Source organism: Corvus hawaiiensis, chromosome 2 (assembly GCF_020740725.1).
Source record: "Corvus hawaiiensis isolate bCorHaw1 chromosome 2, bCorHaw1.pri.cur, whole genome shotgun sequence".
NCBI classification, from domain to species: domain Eukaryota; kingdom Metazoa; phylum Chordata; class Aves; order Passeriformes; family Corvidae; genus Corvus; species Corvus hawaiiensis.
In genome coordinates this window covers 32133208-32153756 of record NC_063214.1, presented here as the reverse complement: position 1 = coordinate 32153756, position 20549 = coordinate 32133208, and the positions used below count along the sequence as shown (strand labels likewise).

Below are 20549 nucleotides of genomic sequence, written 5' to 3'. Positions count from 1 at the left end.
TTTTACCACTACTGGAAGGATGGAGAAAAACACTACCTGTGGTCTGTAGCGTTCTTCCCAGTGCCCTGAAATCTCAAAATCAACTTTGCACTTTTTATTGGGACTTTATTTGTACCCATGTGAAAAAGCAGGTGTGGATAGTAGTCTGAAAGCTGTACTAAGCTCTTCCATCATCTAGTGGCATCACTAAACTGGGGCCCAGGGAGGCAGCACTTCTAAAAAGATGTTCTGGTCTGCAAATGGGTGCTTCTGTTTCACACAGGAGAAAGTCACGGATGGCCATAACCATAATGGCAAATGGTCTTAATGCAGATCTTGTTGCGAGGGGTTGGTTGGTCAGACCTTTCCGAGAACGCTTGAGCAGGTTCCTTCTCTCCTATCTCACTGTTTACGTCCTCTGTCTTACCCAGGGTCTTGTACCTATTCTGTAAAGCTTGTTGAGAGGATAAGGAGGGGTTTCTCTTTCAGCTTTGTACAGGAACCCGCTTCTACCCCTCCTTATCCCTCCCTTGTGCCTTTCTTCAGGCACAAACCAGATCTGGACCTGCCCCTGTAGTGGCCATGCTGAGTGGATTATGTGCACAGATGTCAGAACACAGCTCCCACTGTGGCGAAGCTGGGTAGAAGCGACTTCTGCTTCAATGTGTTTTCCAGAGAAGAGTGTCTTTGTTGCTCTATCTTATTTGTTTCTGTCCTGTGTTTTGTCTCTGGAGATGAGAGACAGGAAAATAGGAGGGAAGAAAGTGTGACTCTCGCATTTTAAGATTGTCAGTGTCGTGTGACCAAATTTGCATGATTTATGTTTTCTGTCACAGCAGTTCTTACTTCACAGTTTTGACTGCTCTTCTTTACAGGGTCATACTCTGTCTAGAATGCTGTGCTGCACATGGCATCAGCAAGTTCAAATCTTGTCACAGACATGGCAAGGAGAAGGGAAAGACAAAGACCTGTCCTGTATTTTTGGTGCAGTTGAATACTGAATCCATTTTTTTTTACTGTTTCTTTTTTCTCCTCTATATCCATTGCAGTGGGATGAGGTAAGTGTCCTGGATGACAAGAAGCGCCTGATCCGAACCTTTCAAGTGTGCAACGTGGCTGAGCCAGGTCAGAACAACTGGCTGCGCACCCACTTCATAGAGCGGCGCGGAGCCCACCGAGTGCACGTCCGCCTCCGTTTCTCCGTGAGGGACTGCGCCAGCATGCGCACTGTGGCCTCTTCCTGCAAGGAGACTTTCACGCTCTACTACCACCAGTCGGAGGCTGACATAGCCACTCAGGACATGCCAGAGTGGCATGAGGGCCCCTGGACCAAAGTGGATACTATTGCAGCTGATGAAAGCTTTTCCCAGGTGGACAGCAGTGGGAAGGTGGTCAAGATGAATGTCAAAGTGCGTAGCTTTGGGCCACTCACCAAGCACGGCTTCTACCTGGCCTTCCAGGATTCAGGAGCCTGCATGTCCTTGGTGGCAGTCCAGGTCTTTTTCTACAAGTGCCCAGCTGTGGTGAGAGGATTTGCCTCCTTTCCTGAAACGTTTGCTGGTGGGGAGAGGACCTCCCTGGTGGAGTCCCCAGGGACGTGTGTACCCAATGCTGAGGAGACGAGCACGACGGGGTCCTCGAGTGTTCGGCTGCACTGCAATGGAGAAGGGGAGTGGATGGTCGCCATTGGACGGTGTACCTGCAAGGCTGGCTACCAGCCTGTGGATGATGAACGAGCCTGCCAAGGTGAGAGAACTTTTTCCCCATCCCCCCAACTCAGGCAGCCACCTTTTTTTTTGGTTCTCTGCATCAGCAGTATTTGGCACTAGCCAAAATTTCACAGACCTGGGAGAGTAAATCATTTCTCACAGAGATCACTTTGTAGCAGCCTCTTCTGACACATTTAGCTCCTCAGACTGGAGTTGGGGTGACTGCTTGTCCTGGTTTAGGAATGGTGTTCCCTAGTTTGGTATTCCCACTAAAACCACACTGCCACTCGCTCCCCCTCCAATTGGAAGCACAAAAGGCAAAGATAAGAACAATTTATTTGAAACAGCAATGAGATAGTAAAATGAACAGTAACAGCAACAATATTGATAACAAAAGGTGTAAGACAAATGATTTACATGGGAAGTGACAATAAACAAATACTGATCGATTGGCTCTTTCCAACCAGGTGTTCTCCCGATGAAAAGGAATGCCCTTTTCCTCAGATTGTGAGTGCCTTCTCCCCATCCCTGGGAATGATAAGAGGTGGTGTAGAGTAACATCTAGTCCTGGTTACACCCCCACAGCCACACCCACTCCCAGCTGATGCAGAAAATTATCCTTGTCCTGGCCAAAACCAGGACACCACTGCTTGCTGCTACGAACATGATTGGAAACTCCACTCAGGCCTTAGTTCCAGCTGCCACCAGAGACAGCCTCTCAGGCTACTTATACAGAACTAGCAGGAGCTCTCACTAGCCAGATGTACCATAATTCCACTTCTTTACCAAGAGGCGACAGTGTTAGAAAGAAGATGCCACATGGGGGAGAGCTGAGCCCAGAGCTAACACACTCTTTTGTCCTAGTTATTTCTGGCCCTTTTGCTAGTGTATAGTAATAAAATAAAATAAAATAAAATAAAAAAAGGGGAAATGGCAGCAGCTTGGTCATGGGACAGAGAAAATGTGACAGGGCTCTGTGAGCCTGTCCTGACTAGAAAAAGCAGTCTTAATGGTATCATCATTACTAGTAATATACTCTCTGCCCCAGGGCCCATGGTATTTCTGTGAAATGTTTGTAGGAGGAAGTAGAATACATCACATATCACCCAGAAGTGGTATTGGGCTAAAATCTGGCCAAGCCTGAACACCCAGTCTAATGTCATGACTGTATTCCTGTCTCAAGCTTAGGACTGTCCATTAGAGCAAACTGCTTATGTTGGTTATGATGTTCTTCTGATGCTTCCTTTGTTTGAATATGCATCTACTCAAAATCTCTCAGCCATGTAAAATGTTGCTGCAATACATTTAGTACTCTAAAAAATAAATGTAATGTGGAACCCAGTTTTGGCTGCAGACAAAATGCAAAAGTTGGATTTATTCAAACGAGAGTTAACTCAGACATGGAGCATACAAATACTCTGGTTAACACCGAGTGCAAATGCAATGAATAATTAATGGTTGTCAATATGTTACCTTAAATTCCTGCTTCATGAAGTGATTTGGGTCATGCAAAATAGCTTTATTAAAATACAGGTCATTGTGCTGGAGACTTATAAAGAAATTAAAATTGGTAAGTGCTTTTCATTTGTTTAAACTTTGAGAATAATTAAAATATGTGTGCCTTTTTATCCTGCTCATTCTGGGAGAAACGTAACTACATTCATTTAGTGGTGCTCCAGAGACAGTAAGCTCTGATGTAGAGCAGCTCTGTATGGCGCTAAATTTGTTGTCTGCATCAGTAGCATGACTAGTTCACAGTCTAAATAAACTGCCAGTCAATAATTTAGTTTCAGATAGTACTCTTAAGCAGTCAAAAAAAAAAAAAAAGAAAAAGAAATTAGACTTGCCAAAGAAAAATGAGGGGTTTTTAAAAAATCTGTCTTCCATTTTTTGTAGTATTCAGTAAAAGCTGATACTTCCTTGCAGCTTCATTGTCACAGAAGCTGGAGATGGATGAAAATGGTTAATATTATAAGGAATAACTGAAATAATGACAGTCTATCAAGCTACAAAAGTCAGTTCCCGTCATTTACTTCCTGAGATTCCATCAGCAGCCTAGAGCAGCCAATGACAACCAAATAGGAATCATAATGTTAGAGGGGTTTTTTTTCTCCTCATGTTTCTTGTAAACTCCTCTGGCTTGATCATCCATCCTGATCTCTTCTCCTGCTAACAACATTTTGCTGTCCTGTCTGAATGAAGCCACATTCAGCTCATGTAATTTGTCTTTTTGCTTGGTGTTTCTCTGTGTGGAGTCCTCTCCAGCACTTCTCCTCTGTACATAACGTTCTCCCTTATGAAGAACAGAAGTACTCCATGATACAGAGCTGCCACAGTGTTCTAGATGAAATGCAGAACAAAAGCAATAGCTCAAGGGCAGATTTCTACTGATGGTAATGCGGAGAGGTGTTCTTAATAAGACTGAAGAATCAACCAAGGATGATGAGGAGAAGCAAGTTTCCTTCTTACGCTTTAGTGGAAGAGTGTGTGGGCATTGCCTTCCCCCTCACCATATGCAAGCCTGTGGAGCCCTTCCTGGACCAGCTGTTACCTCTTTATTTAGAACAACGAATCTGCCAAGAGCCATTCTGGGCAGATAGCTAGAAAGCCCTTTTTTCCCCCTGCCCCCTGTCATGAGTTAAGGTACTTTCTTTCCTTACTTTCATAAGACTGCCTGCTGTATGTTACTATATGACAAATTTATCCAGCTAAATGGAAGAGTGAAATGGCAACCTTTGGGTGATGTGGGGCTCAGTCTGCGTGGGATTCACTTTTGATTTTATCTGAGTAGACTTGTCATGGTGAACAGTCAGAAAAGAGAATGGCAGTTTACAGAGGAAAAAAGCAGGTTGGGACCTTAGCTCCTTTTCTTTCTGTAGATGTATACACACAGGGTGCATTGCCTTGCAAATGTCTTACAGGATTTAAGTTACCAGTGCTTCTGAAAATAATATTTAGAATGTATGACTGGGACATTTTTAAAAATATTCCAAAAATGACAATGTAGACAAAAAAGAGAAGAAGAATGACTGCCTGATAAAGTGCTAAGCTGACTTCCAAATAAAGAGGGAAAGAGCTCTGGACAGAGCTGAGCTGATTAGCCATGTGTGTGGCACTTCTGTACAAACATATTCAACCAGGGGCAGAAAACACCAGCCAGAAACAGGAGGAGGGAAGAAGTTTGGAATGAAAAGAGTTAAGCTGAACTTGGGAGAGGGAGGAGGAGAGGTGTTGGTTTAATGTTTGTTTTTGTTTTCTCATTACCCAAATCTATGTTAATCAGCAATAAATTAAATTTCCCCAAGCCAAGTCTGTTTTGCCTGTGACAGTAATTGGTAAACAAGCTCCCTGTCTTTATAACTTCTTTACCTTTGCCCACGAGCTTTCTCATCCAATTTTCTCACTATGTCTTGCTGAGGAGGGAGAGTAAGAGAGTGGCTGGGTGGGCATTTGGGTGTTTATCAAGGTCAGCCATCCACATGGCTGCTTCTCCTCTCTTCTTTCCCTGGATGTTTCTAAGAGTATTAAGCAAGCCAGAGGTCTGCCTGTCATCTGTAGTAGCTTTAAGGATTCCATAAAATGGCTCATATGCTTTGGCTATCTGTAGTCCCTTCTGATTGCAGAAGGAATCACATCTGTATTACTGATAACTGCAGGAGCAAGCAACTGTGCACAGAGCTGTTGGAGGTCTCATTTGGGAAGAATATTGCATGATTATTTTTGTACTGTTAAAAAATGCCCTTTCTCACCAGCTTGGGTAAACCTTTTTCAGTGTGTGAGGCTAAGAGAATTTAAGATTTATATTAAAGTAAAAGATTCAATAGTCTGCTAAAAATATGCACATACTAGTAGCAAAGGAAAAAAAAAAGCACAATGAGCTCTTCTTAAATTTTAATCACTTAAAAGATGCTTCCTTTAAAACCACAGGATAATTTACATTGCAGGGACTTGCGAAAGTCACCTGCTCCAACCCTATGCTCAAAGTAGGACCAAACTGGGTTAGGTCACTCAAGGCCTGTTCTAATCTAGTTTTAGTTATTACTGAAGATGAAGATTACACAATGTCCCTGGGCAACTGTTCCAATATTTGATAACACCCATGGTGAAATTACTTTTTCCTATGCAGAAGATTTTAGTAAGATGTAGTAAGAGGTTATTACGACTTGTGTCTGTTACCTCATGTTCTGCCACCTTGTGCCTACACCTCATTCATATCCTCCCATCAGGTGGCTGATGACAGCCGTAAGCTCCCACCCCACAGCCTGCTCTGCTTCAAAATGAACAAACCCAATGTCTTAGCCTCTCCTGGGTAAGAACTTTACTTTCAAGGTAAACTCACAGTAGACAGTAATGTTTGGTGCCTTGATCTAGATTACCTTTTTCTATTTATTTTTCTCCCATATTGCTCCTTTCATCGGCTTCTCCAGCCTTCTTCTGCTATTTGCACATACATTTGGGTGCTTTTCAAGTAGTTTGCTGCTTTTCCTGTTTCAAGTGCTTACTGTCTACTTGTATTCTGTCCTTACCCTGCCCAAATCTTTCCTCTCGTGTTTTTGCCTTTTTTTTCCTTCACTCAACCAATTCCCTGGCAGTTCTCCCATATGTAATTATCCAGTAATTGCTTCAGCTCCACCTCTTTTACCTAAAAAATCCCTTACTCAACTGATCTCTTATCAACAGTTAAGCAGGAAAGAGTTCTTAGTCACTTCATTTATTTTATCTCAGTTGATTCGATGCTCTTCTTTAAGACTCAAAAGACACACTTTTCTCTCCTTATGTTTCTTTCATTTTCCACTCTCTCTTACCCACCCAAACAGTTGTAGCAACTGTGAAACTCTCGATCAACCCAGGGCCCCTTTGCGTCATTGTGCCTTGCTTCTATCTCTGGCTGATCCCACCTTATTCAGAACAAGATGCAAGATGCACGGTAGCAGTCACTGTGCAGTAGCCTGGCCCAGTGGGAATTTACTATCGCCATAAGCTAGCCATAGACATTTATGGGGGGGAGGGGAAGAAGTGCTTTATCTAAAAAACACTAAAATTTTTATTTTCTAGTGTGTTTTCTGCATGCTAATTATGCTATCTTTCTAACATTTTGAGAAATGTAATGTCTAAATGTCTACATCATATTTCTACAATATTGTCAGTTACTAACTCCTTTCCATCATCCTGCCCTCTAAGTGCCAAACTCCATCCCTTTGCCTAGAGTCATTCTCATTTGAGGCCCTCTGTAGCTCTGCGCATCCCATTTTCCCCAGGCCTCAAATTGAGCTGTGTCTATTCATCCTTCCCAGTTTGACTCCACTGCCAGCTTTGACACTGTTCATTTTCAATACTCTCTCATCTAGTATTTATTCTTGCTGCCCCATAGTACACCTGGGAGCAGAACTCCCATAACAGAAACAGATCACTTGTCTCAGTCAAGAAGAGAGCAATTTTATGCTCTTCTAAATGTCTTCCTGTGTCCCAGTTCAGTTCCAAGTCATATCTGCATACAAAAAGTCAGTGTCACCTGTATCCCATTCCCTAAAGTCACTGTTGGGTGTACCTAAAGCTCTGTTGAAGTTCCCTTGGTCCTTCTCCACTTGCTGCATTTTGTTTAGTTCTCAGAATATTTCCTCTCTGCCCTTACCATCTGAGTGAGCTTTTTAATGCCTCTTTCTTAACCTCTTTGGTTCTTGGTCTGTCCTCTCTTCATTTTCATTTTCTTTATCCCTCTCTTTCTTGCCACTCCACAATTCCAGCACTTTTCTCTGCTGGTTTTGGTATTTGTTATTGTTAGAAGTCTGTCAGAAGCTGCTCCTCTGGCCTCCCGGGTGGAACTTGTCTCCAGTGAGCAGTCAGGCAAACACAGGGGCGAGTGTTGTAGGGGGAGCTGATGAAAACTGGGTCAGTGTCTGAGATGAGCTGTGCCCAGCTGAACTGTTGTGGCATTCTGACACTGTGCCAAGATATGAAAAATGACTGAGACAAGCTGAGGGAAAAGCGCTTGCGCACTCCAAACTCTGCCTTCTCCTTTCATAGTAGCCTTGACTTGATGGGAAGTGGCAGCTTGCTCTGCCCCCTGAGGTGCTAGCTCTGCAACCTTCTGTCCTTGCATTGGATATTGTGAATCAATCAGAGCTAGATCCGTGTTTTCTTGGAAAGTCCTGGTGCCCGGGGGATGATAAGTGGTACGATCGCCGGCAAAAAGGCCTGTGGCTTAGCTGGTGTTCGTGTTTCATGTGAAGATGTTCTCCAGGAACACACTGGAGGTGTTTCAGGAGAAGCCGCTCTTGTTCAGGCTTTCTCTGGGATGGTCCTGAAGTGGTAGTGCTCACTGCAGGAAAGCATACTAGTCCTAGTGACAGTGGGCCTGCTTCAGCCTGAATATTTGTTACGACTGTCTCAAGTGAACACAGTCATCTGCAGAGACTGGAGGACCATGGCAAGTGGACCTAATGCCGTGATCTGCAGTAAGAAGGGTATGCAAGGTAAGATCATTCAGAAACAAATGAGGGATGGATTCTGTGTGTGCGAAGACAGCCCTAGGCTCACTGTAACTGCTTGAATAAAAGGAAGTTGCTGTTGCCTATTTAGATTGCTAGGGAATTTTTTTCTCTTTCCTCCTGACTTGACCTTCGATATACTATTTATAGTGACTGGACTGAGGCAATGCCAGGAAAAGCTCCATGTCCTGGGAACAATTATTATTGCTATCTGAGGGCTAAAGTCCTGAGTGCTGTGGGCTAGCCTATCTTAGGTAGTTTTGGAAAGGGATAAAGGTGCTCATGAATGTAAGCAGCTCCCTGACTGGATGCAGAGGCAGGGTTCAGGTGGAAGCAGAAAGTTGTGATAGCTGCAATGCCTGCCTTTGGAGGCCATTCTTTAGCTTCTTTTAGCTGGAGGCCAGTTAGTGTTTGCTTTACTCAGTCCAGCCATTTTGGCCAAAATTACAGATGTAAAATATAAGCAACAACAAAATTTAGGCCACAGTATACTTTTTCCAACTATATTTTCATTAGGAAGGTGAGAGAGATGTGAATCATGTTTAATCGCTGTAAATCAGCTTTGCTTGCAGTATGCTATATGATTTCATTTTGCTGTTTTTCTTCTGGAAATAGAAATACCCAGGGGCAGAATGAGAGTTTCAAAGCATGATTGTTTCTCTGTATCTGCCATCCCTCCTGGAAATAACAGCGTGAGATTATAGGTTTATGTAGTAATTATTTTTTTCACTAGACAATAAAAAATAATCACTGTGGAGAGATCTTTGCTCCTAAGTTGCTCAGTATTCCGCTCCACAGTTCTTCAGGTGCAATTTCTGTAATGTGAGTGGAGCCAGGCAGGTGACTCTCTTACTTACTGTTTTTCTTTACACTTTTCTGTCCTTGTTTAAAGTCTTTTCTCAGGCCCCTCCCTCAGAGGGAACCTGACAATCTATTCTCATTTCACTTCTGAACATCTGAAATGAGATGTAGTCTAGTGTCAAGAACTTTCCATTCATTGTTCCCTGTCCACTCACAATCATGTATGTGATGAGTGATCTGGCAATGAGGCAGCCAAGACCACAGGATTCTATCCACACATTTTAATTGGCTTGTGTTTAAGGGAAAACACAGAATAGCTCCACTTGGAAGAGATCTCTGGAGCACACCTTAACCTCTTCCCTGTACAAGCAGGGTCATCTCCAGCAATTTGCCCAGCACTAGGTCCAGATTATTTTTGAAATTCTCTAAGAAGGGAGACTCTGCAACCCCTCTGGGTAACCTGCTTCAGTGCTCGGTCACTCTCATGGTAAAAAATTGTTTCCTGGGTTCAGAGGGAACCTCCTGTGTTTCAGTTTGTGCCCTTCACCTCTGGGCCTGTCACTGAGAAACACTGAAGAGACCCTGGCTCTGTCCTCTTTGCATCCTCCCTTCAACTATTTGTGTACATTCATGAGATTGCTGGAAGCTTTCTCTTCTCCAGGCTGAGCAGTCCCATCTCTACCAGCCTCTCCTCCTGTGAGAAATACTCCATCCCCTTAACCATCTTTATGGCCCTTTGCTGGATTCTCCCCAATATGTTACTGTCTCTAGTGTACTGGGGAGCCCAGAACTCAACGCAGGACTCCAAGTGTACCCTCACCAAAGCTGCGTAGAAGGTAAAGATCATCTTCCTTGCTGCAGAATTCCCCAAGGTCTCCAGGACCTAGAGTTCTTAAAGGCTGGTCTTGCTAGTAAAGACTGATGTGAAGAAGGTGACCTGTGTCACCCAGCAGTTGACCCACATTTTCCCTCTTCCTTGAGCCACTTCTGTTCTTAGAGAAACCCTTCTTGCTTTTGACATCCTGTGCCAGATGTGATTCCAGGTAGGCTCTGGCTTTCCTAGCCACATGTCTACGTGTTTGGACAACGTCTCTATGTTCCTCTCAGGCTACCTGTCCGTGCTTCTGCCTTCCATGTGCTTCCTTTCTCTGCTAGCAGCTCCTTGTTCAAACATGCAGTCCTGTTGGCATTTTTTGCCTGAATTCATGCTTGTTGGGATGGATTGCTCTTGCACCTGGGAGAGGCAATCCTTGCACATGAGCTAGCTTTTTTGAGTCACTCTTCATTCCAGAGCATTACCCCACAGGACTCCTCCGGATCACCAAGGTGGTCACATCTGCTCTCCCAGAGTTCAGTGTTGTGAGCTTGCTTTTTGCTCTGTTCACTGCACTCTGAATCTTGAACTCCACATGTCATGGTCACTGTAGCCAAGGCTGCCTTCAACCTTCACATCACCAGTGAGCCCTTCCTTGTTTGTGAGCATCACGTCCAGGGGGCACCTCCCCTCATTGTCTCCTCTATTGCTTGGGTCTGGAAGTAGTTCCTGATGCTTTCCAGGAACTTCCTGAAATGCTTCTACCCTGCTGTGTTCCTCCTCCAGTAGATAGTAAGGTAGTTGTAGTCCCCCTTGAAGATCAGTGCCTCTGAATGGGAGGCTGATTCCAGCTGTCAGCCCTCAGCTCGATCCAGTTTTTCACAGATAAATATTGAAAGCCCTCTGAGATGCCCTGGTGTAGCCAAGACATCAGTCTACTCTGGTCTAGCACATAGGACATGTGAACATAATACTGAAATTCGTTTTTTTGGTGGAACAGCTGCAGTGAAATTTTATTTGTTCAGTTTACTCAGCTCAAGTATAGTGCTTATTAATGAGACTATGTGGCTTCTTCTGCTTAAGTTAAATAAAGGACAAGGGAATATTTGACCTGGAGATGTTGGAAGGAGGAGATGTGTTTACATTAATTCTGCTACTTTACTGTAAACGGCAACTGTATCAAAATCGATTCAGAAATGGGCCAAGTTCCTTCTTAAATGTGCTTAGGCTTTTTTTTTTTTCTTTTTCCTTTTTTTGTCTGCTGCTCATATTTGAAGGTTTTGTCAGAAGTCTGCTACTTTAGTTGGTGGAAATATTCTTTTTTAAACATGTAAATTACTGTGAAGTCACCTGTTCTCATGCTGTCCTTACTCTTGAGCATAAACAAGCAATTCTTCATTGAGTGACTCTTACCGTTCTGGGATTGCAGTCACAAATAGATGCTGCCTCAATGAGTAAGAGGTCTCATAGGTAGCAAGGAGTCACCTCAGTGGGACAAGACAAAAGGCATTGGACATTGGGCAGTGCTAGGGGAGACAGCAATGACCTGCATTTGCATATGGTTCTGACATATAATGTCAAACACAGTGCATGGACAGTGAAATTAGATTTTGTGAGGCAATTAGCACAGGTGTAAGTATTTGATCACTAGTGTTTGTTACACATAACTATTTCAGTGTTGTCTCTATAGTAGTATCCTGCATCAGTGATAGGAACAGATAACATTGTTAGCTGACACCATGTCCCTGTGCAAAGGCTTGTGTTCTTGCTCTGTGTGTTGGTTGGTTGGTTTTTAGAAGCAGCTTTTGAATGTTTATGGTCACTTGGAGTGACTGCCCATAGCATTGATGAAGTCTTGCACGGCCTTTTAAGCAATAGAGGTGCTCTTACTGATGCCATGATGATTTTTTGCCTTTTCTTTTATACCCCTTCTATATACCATTTTATAGCTTTTGTATTCTTAGTGGTTTTTAGCCTACATTCTTAGACTTATTTGTTATGTTAGGAGACTAACCATCTTAGAAGCCCCAGACCCCAAGGTCCTCTCCAGAACAATTTGTAAACTAAGATAGAACCATCCAGGGGAAGGTTCCTTGGGGAGGGGGAGGCTCATTTGAGCCTCTCATTGGGCAATCTTTGATAGATATGCTAATTAGTAAGACCTAGAATATTATACCAGATCTTTGGGGGGTGCATTGCTGTGTGCATTGAGGTGCATTTGACCTGGACGTAGTGCACCTAAGGATCCTTAAAATAAATACCAAGGTAAAATCCCTTTTCCCCTTCTAACCGTTTTCTAACTGTGATTCTTGATTTTAAGACCAGGAAAAGGCATCATTACTCACATAGACTGGCTTTCTTTACTGAGGAGGTGCTGCACCATTTTGTTCCATTGCATAAAACCTACAACACTGCACTTGTGCTTACTACCTTTGTCTAACTCATCAACAGCGTGCTATCTCTGCACACCTCATCCCTGCATCTCCAAGCTCAACAGCAAATTGCCAGTAGACTTCAAAGAACTGTGTAAAAATAAATGTTTATTTATTTTAACACAACATGTTTATTTTTAAATTAGTTTTATTTACTAAATGCCAGACAAATTCTTCATTCACAGCTTTGCTAGCTTTCCATATGATTTGCAATTGGGCTAAAGGTGAATCTATCTGAATTCTTTTAGCACCGTCCTTGTAGGGTAAATGTGTTTTTATATGGCAGGGGTAAAGTCTGTACCCTCTGCAGATTTCCCTTTAGCATCACATACATGACAGACATTACCATTACCTGTTCATTTTCATTATTGTGACTAGCAGGAAGATCGTTGTCCCACTTGATATCAGGCTGTAATACTGAATAAAAGAAAAGAACCATTCTGCAGGGTCTACCTTGACAAGTGGAATGAATGTGCCATTAGTTCTAAGCCTCGACAACAGCTCAGAAGGAGTTTGATGCAAGAAAAAACAGATGAGATAAAATCACTTTTAAGCAAATAAAGATACATTAAGTTCAGCATTCTCAAATTTGAAACAGAGAAAGATCCCTGAAATTTTGGTGGAATGACTATGCAGTGCATTGAATGAGAATTTGCCGTTCATACTACTCATGGTTTCAGTACAGGTGCATTTGCCAAGAAGTGTAAAAATTATATTCTACATCTGTGGCTGTTCAGAGAGCCTTAAATTGAGTGAAAGGTGTATAATTTATAAAGTGGATAAAATCTTACATACTTTTTTTTGTCCATATGAACATACGGACATAGCTCTCCATATGAGAATTAGTTTGATTTTCTGCTGGATAAAGGCCTGAAGGCAAAGGCAGTTGCACTTTTCTAACCATCATCCATCACAAGAAGATTACAGTCTCTTCTTCCCCTTTCCTTTCCAAATGGCAATGTATCACACGCTGAATGTTGTCGTTTTTTGAGTGCTGGGAAGAAACAGTGCTCCCCTATCTAACAGCTATTATTCAGAGTTGTTGAAGTCCCCTTTATGGTCCGACCTGTTCCAGGACTTAACACTCTGTTCATGTGGAGGTTGCTCTGCATCCAAGAAGAGTTTCAACAGAGAAGATGAAGTAATACAAGAGGCATAAACCTGATGGGACTCCACAGCTGTTACGGGCTGTTATTTGTGGACTGCGCCTGTAACCGCAAAGGGGATTGAACACATATGATCCTGATTTCATATAACGCCTCTACACAGTATTCTTCTCTTACTGGCTTTGCTTCTTTTAAATAACTTTTTGCTATCCACAGTCCTTTGGAATATTCTGCTTATGGTCACCCCTAGGACAGTTCTGCTCTTGAGGGTGTCCCTTGTGTCTTTTGACATCAAATGCTTATCTGGTATCTATCTGAAAGTTTCCCATTCCTTGTAAATGCTTTTTATTGTGAAATTAATGAACAAAATGTCAGCTGCAAATGAACTTTTACCTGAGTTTTGTTAGTCCATAAAATCTAAAAGAGCTGTATCTATTTATGTAGAAAATCAACTTCAGAAAACTTAGATAAAAACAGTAAAATCTGTATCCTAGCACTTCAGTACTAGGTCCAAGCACCTCCTGTTAGGCATCTTTGCCAAACCTAGAATGTACCATACTCTCATATTGTTAATAAGTTATTTTTCATTTTCTTTCCCCGTGGGATGGATTTCCATCCTTGTTTCAGCTTGTTGCAAATACATGTTCCTATGCAGATTACATTTGACTAATTAACGTGCTTTTATCCATTACTGGGAAGTTTTCAGACCTACAGGAAAAAAAATAGGACTGCCATTCTTAGTGTCTGCTCTTAGTTTTAATGCTTAATCAGCCATGGTAGTATATATGACTTAAAGTAATGAATCTGTTGTAGGCAGCATAAAAAATCCAATTTTGTGGCTGTGTTAGGTGGGGGGAAGGAGATGTGGGTAGCTGTTAGATATTTCAAGACAAATCACTTGGCTGGGCTCTTTGGATTCTCCAGTTTAAAAGCTCTTTGAGTGAATAATGAGAAGACAATTATTTGAGGTGGCCAAAGCTGTCTCAGTTCTCTGCTGGTTCTCTTTCATCTGCCAGTGAAATCAATCTAAACACTTACATATAGAATAAAATAAACTGTTTTGAAATTGCAGCTTGAACAAAATATGCTCCATAAAGAACCAAAACTGGTAGTGGCTCTATGCAGTAACTTCTCCCAGCAGTAGCAGCACGAGTTGAATGTAAATAAGATTACAGTGTTTCTGAAATCTGAATTAATGATTTTCCTGCTTCTGCCTCTCTTATTTTCCTCCTCTTAGCCTGTCCCCCTGGTTTCTTTAAAGTATCTGTGGGAGATGAGCCCTGCCATCTGTGCCCTGCCCACAGCCACGCTCCACTGCCAGGTTCCCGGGAGTGTGTGTGTCAGAACCGGTACTATCGATCTGCTTCAGACAATTCTGATGCTCCCTGCACTGGTAAGTGTTTGGATGAAGTGTTTGCAAGCAACAAGGGCAGTTAATGAGAGAGAATGTGCCTGGATGACTTGGGGGGGTTGCAATTCTCTTCATCTCAAGAGCTTTGAAATATCCCAAAACTTCCCTTTGCTTCTGCACCTGACTACAGAGTAATGGTGAGAATGAGGATTCTTGGGTTTCATTACAGCCTTCAAAGGGAAATATTCTGTAAATAATGTTTCCCTTGCGCCTCCCTGTTACTGAGCTCAGCCTCTCTGTCCCTACCCTTCCCGTCTTGCTTTGTGTCTGTGCCCAGGTTTAGCAGCACAGTTCTGCTGCCTACTTCTACCTTTCTGAACTTTTCACTTCTTAGCTGCAGTGTCTTGTCCCACTCATCCCCATGCCTCCTTCTCACCCTCTGCATTTTCCTCCTTCTCTTCGCTGTCTCTCTGCCATCAAGGGAGGTGTTGGAATGCACAGAATGGGCAGTTTTTCAGCTGTCAGAGTTTACCCCCTGATGCCATTGAGGAATCTGGCTGGCACCAGGAATAATTGCAGGCAAAACTGGTATGCAGTTCCTGGAATAGATGGAACAGGTTAACGGTAGTCTGAGAAAGTTCAGACATATTAGATGCCGAAGGAGAGAATTACAGGTCTCAGTAGAGAGCAGTCTTTACTAAGGTTGTGCAAAGTTTAAAATTTCAAGGGATTGGCACTTCCCTGTTCTACGGAAATGAAAAAGTCACACCCTTGAAACAAAGACCCTTCTTTATAATTTTGTTTGTCTAAAATGTGCTAATACAGTTGTTCCTTTGTTTATGTGTGTGCTTGATGTAGCAAAGAGAATGTTTTTCTTAGCCTCGCTCAAAGAAAAAACTAAAGAAGAGGAAGAATGACAAGAAAAAGCAACTTGTTCTTCTATTCTTTTCCCTTTGCTTTGCTTTTCCCTTCCCTCACCTCTCTCCCATTCTTTCATGGGATTTGGATCTTTCGTTCTGTTTTCTAGGCATCCCCTCTGCTCCTCGTGACCTCAGCTATGAAATTGTTGGCTCCAACGTGCTGCTCACCTGGCGCCTCCCGAAGGACCTGGGTGGCCGCAAGGACGTTTTCTTCAACGTGATCTGCAAGGTGTGCCCGGCGGGGTCGGCGGGGCCGTGCGTGCGCTGCGGGGACAGCGTGCAGTTCGAGCCGCGCCAGGTGGGGCTGACCGAGAGCCGCGTGCAAGTCTCCAACCTCCTGGCCCGTGTGCACTACACCTTCGAGATCCAGGCCGTCAACCTGGTGACTGAGCTGAGTTCAGAAGCACCCCACTTTGCCACCATCAATGTTAGCACCAGCCAGACAGGTGAGGAGACCTCTGCATCCGAGCCCCGGAGTTTCTACTTCTCTTTCTCGTTTGATTTGCTTGTATCTTTTGAATCCTGGAGTTTTGTATTTTTAGTTGTGTGGTGTGGCTTTTTTTATCCTGCCCAGCTAGTTCTGCAGTTTCACTTTCGCCCTTCCTGTTCCTGCCTTATCTAAATGGGCTTTCCATTCTTTCCTCTTGGCAGAAAAACTCAAGTTTAGCAGCTAATGTGGTTCTTGGGGAAGAGGCTGCCCTGGAGCAGATTCCAATGGGAGATGTAGCGCTGTGGGTCAGACGAAGCATGTTGTTTCATTGTGCAAGAGAGGGGACACTATCAGGGTTTGACGAGGATTTTGTGAGCATCACCTTGCTAGAGAAGTTCTTAGTGAGCATTTCTTAATTTCCTCTTCATTTTCTCTATCCCCTACTCCTCTTCATTTCATCTTCTTATTTTCCTGTTAATAAACAACTTTTTTTCCTCTTTACATGGTAGAAATATTAAAATGTGTTGTGCAGTTATATTCAAAGATGTTGTGATCCTTGTAACTAGAAACTAAACCGTGGGGATAACTAAACTAAGATACTAATGGCTTGTGTGGGCAGTCAGAGGAGTTCTATTTCCTGTAAATATCATTTACAAGGACTGGAGCTGGAGAGAAACATACATCCAGGCATAGAGTTCTGCTAAATGTCAGCATTAAGAGACTGGGCATATGTTGTTCTTCACAAGCATGTATAAGCTAATATGGAGAGGAATTATACACAGCTTGTTTAAGAGGATATAATGAGGAGTAATGTGATGAAGAGGAGAAAGAGGGGGAGCATTTTGAATTGAGTGACAGAAAATGTCTGCAAACATTTAGAGTTGTGTAAATATTAAACTGAAACAAATCCTGTAGGAGATTCCAGAGTGTAGTGTGGAAACCCCTGCAGAACAAGGTTTTGCTAAAGATCCAGAGAAGTGCTGTGAAACCAGATGTGGCATCATGGTCTTGGTTAAATCACATCTTATCATTTCTGCTTCTATTATATGGAAAGAAAGGGAATATATATGTACCCCCCAACTAATTTCCTACTGTTAGCAGATGCCAGGGGGTTGATCTGTTTGTTCCCTTTGAAGTGTTACCTGGCAGACATTGAGTAGCAGAGCACCTATAGGATCCCTGGTTCCCTTAAGAGGCTGGCTGCAAGTGGGTGATCAGCTTTTGTTTACTGTAAAATGTGGGTGGGTAATTTGTGTGGTAATTCCAGACAGTCCTTTAGCTTCTTCTGGAGAAAGGTGGGTGTTCTATTAACATCCTACAGAATTCTCTTTCTTCATGCTTCTCATGTCAACCTTCTTATCTCTATCAGAGATAACTTAATTGAGTAGCTGCTTCCTCCTCCTTCCCAGAATCACCAAATCTACTCTCTTCTTCTGCTTCTGTTTGATTTTTCTGACCACTCCTGCTCTTCCAGGTGTCTCTTGGTGTCTCTGGGTGTCTTGGGTGTGTTGGGTGCCTCTCTCTAAGGTGCTTCTCTTGTGCAGTAAAGCTGTTTCAGGGGACGACAACTTTCTTAAACATCAGTGTGTACTGAGTGGCTTCTTTTTGTGTTTGGTCGCAGTTTTTCTTTCCTTGCTTTTCCTTGGGATCATTAGGAGTGATCTTGAGATGAGCTGCCCTCGATTTGTACTGACAGCTCATACTAACTAGGCCCTGCTTCCTCCATCACATGGCCTGTCTCATCCATACCCCCTCCTTTTGATCCCTTCAGCAGCTTTTCACTTCAGCATTGTTTGTTGATGTTGTGTTATTATAACAATTACTACTATTTCTATTATTACTATTATTATTATTATTATTATACAAGCAGAGATCAAAATTTCAGGATTTTACATGCTGAGAGAGACAAAAAGGGCACAGGGAAACAAGAAGGGTACATAAAGAAAAGCAGACTGGAAAAAGGTACACTTTCAGAATAAAGGGCCACAGCAAAAATTTTCTCTCTATTGAATTAAAGATGACCCAAAAAAAGACCCTCCAGTCCTGGCAGTTTCTGAAGCTTCTTCTTACTTATACATCAGAGTCCTCTCTCTCCTTCCAGTTGCTGGTCCAAAAAATACTCCTGCCCCTTCATTAGAGATATCTTAGGCAATATTCTGTATGGAAATAATTCTATTTTTTCTTTTTGCCATGATACCTATTCACTCTCCATCTTTGTCTCCAAAACACTGTTCCTCTAGGAGTTTGCTTACCCCTTGCAGTCTTCTGGCCCTTTTTCAGAGCATGATAGGATCCTTTGGTTACACAATCACAGTTTTCTGTGGCAGACTGATCATGATGTTCCTACTCTTCAGTGACCATGTGCCTGAGACCAGAATAAGAAGGGCTGGCACTGAAAAATGTCCTTTACTATAATAAGACTTAACCTGAAATATGAGATCTGTTTGGATAGCAATAATAAAACCTGTTTGGATAGTAATAGTGTGAAATGCAAATATGATATGCTAATCACCGGAAGAACTGTACAGAGATGAGACAAGAGAAGGGAATTGCTTTCAGCTCAGGTTTGAAGTGCTGAGGGTGAATACCTAAATAAATGTCAGGATGTATAGAGAGATGTTGGAAGGCTGTTCCAGATAACAGAAACCACATGATGAAAGGTAATTATGTAATTCTAATTAAGTTACACTTCTTCACAGGTGTGAACCTGACACACAAAAATGCAAAGAACTTAAACTCCTACCATATTATTACAAAAAAAAACCTGACTAAAATTTTATTCGTTATTTTAGCATCTTCAAGTGTACTTATCAGGGTAAACAAATACCTCTTCTCATGTCTCAGGACAGAAGTCAGGTTTTCATTTAAAGGACTGTGAAGAAACTTCTTCTCTGCACAGCTGTAACTACCTGGAACGACCATTTTTCCTCTGCAAGTTTCACTGAAGCATGTAGTAATGTGTTGCCAGAGACATGCTACAGAGCTTATTCGTTCAGGCAGTTGTTGCGTTCCTAGAAAGAAGAGGAAGAGAGAAAGGCAGCAGAGATTTAAATGTTGGAACAAATCAATGCAGACTTCTAAAAGCAAGTGTATTGGGGTTTTTTTTAACTGAATCCAGACATTCTGAGAGCTAGTAGAGGTATATGAGGATAAAGGTTGTTTTTTGACCAGGTTGCCTTGTACCTGTGAAAATACATGTAGCAGCCTTCTGCATCAGTGGGAATCAGAGCAGTGGGACCTGGCGATACCAAAAATCTGGAGAGCTGCAGAAATGAGTGCTAGACAGTCTGAAGGTTTGTGTAAGAGGCTGAATAGGGACAAGGACACTTTTGGGTAGTGCCAGGAAGTTTAAGAGGACCTGACAGAAGATTTTCACATGAAATGGTATGATAAGAGGAAAGAATTTAAATGCCAAGTGTGATTATGAGATTATGAAGGGAAATGATGAATTGCTTGAAGATGTTTGCTTTTCCAAAGAGAGCCAAAAGAGTACAGTAGATTTACTTGGCCAAAGCAGGGACAAAGGCAAGGCATTTTCTAGTTCAAAACAAGAAAGAAATAAGAAGAGAGCTGTCAAAAACTACATACTATTGTGTTTTGTCAGGCTAAAGCCAGCAGGTACAGCAAGTGGAGTGTGAGTGTTCATTGTCCTCTGAATGAAATACATTGTTTTTCAAAGTAGTTAGCTGTTTCCTTATTTATTACCTAATTGCCAACCCTGAGCACCAACCAAAGTTCCCTAAGAATTCAACTTTTTTGTTTTCTATTCACGTAGGAACAGCAAAAATACTCTTTTAAGTTCTAATTTTTCCCTTAGTGACGTTAATGACATTTGTCAACTTAGCCATCTTTAATGGATTTGCCCAGCTATGACTGGGAATTAATAACAATTTCTGTGGTCACACCACAAAAAGGAACTATTCCAGTTTCTCTCTTCACTATGCCCAATCTCTGCAGCATGAGCAGAGAATGGATGTGCTTGTTTCCACAATTCAGGTTTCAGTTACTGTTTAAATGAAGGCAAAAACCTTTTGAGCAAGTATAAATACAAAATACAAAGTAAAACATGGTACCTTGTGTCATAAAGGCTATTTTCCTCTTTATTAAGCATGAGTGGAATGCATCCACAAAACCTAATAATAATAGAGGTAAAGGAAGTTAAAATAACTGACTAATTTGCCCTTTTAAACCACTCTTCATCCATAGAGAGCAAAAGTACAAGGTTATGACAGAAGACAATCCAAGATACTTTTAAAGGATTTTTGGATATTTAGAGAAAGGGCCAGAACTAAAGTGAAATGTGTGGGAAAATGTAAGACATTTTTAAAATAAAGATAAGATAATAAACACATCAAGAAGGGCATTTCCATGCTGCATTCAGACTGATCTTGCTTTAAGATGGTATTTGGGAAGCTGTATGGAACAAAGCTAGGGTCTTCATGTCATCTGCTTGGAAGATGAGGAAAATAGGATACCTGAAGAGGTAATGAAAGTGAAATAAGAGTGAGAATGGCAGATT

General features: G+C 42.2%; 1 protein-coding gene across 2 annotated transcripts in view; it reads left to right on the top strand.

Annotated features, from left to right (window-relative positions):
- The window catches only part of LOC125321408 (ephrin type-B receptor 5), a 66861-nt gene that overhangs the window by 30730 nt on the left and 15582 nt on the right, over positions 1-20549 (top strand). For both annotated transcript variants that reach the window (XM_048294205.1, XM_048294204.1), the window contains exons 4-6: positions 1029-1725; positions 14567-14722; positions 15708-16046. In XM_048294205.1, the coding sequence (XP_048150162.1) occupies positions 1029-1725; positions 14567-14722; positions 15708-16046 (1192 nt within the window). The remainder of the gene's footprint in view (positions 1-1028; positions 1726-14566; positions 14723-15707; positions 16047-20549) is intronic.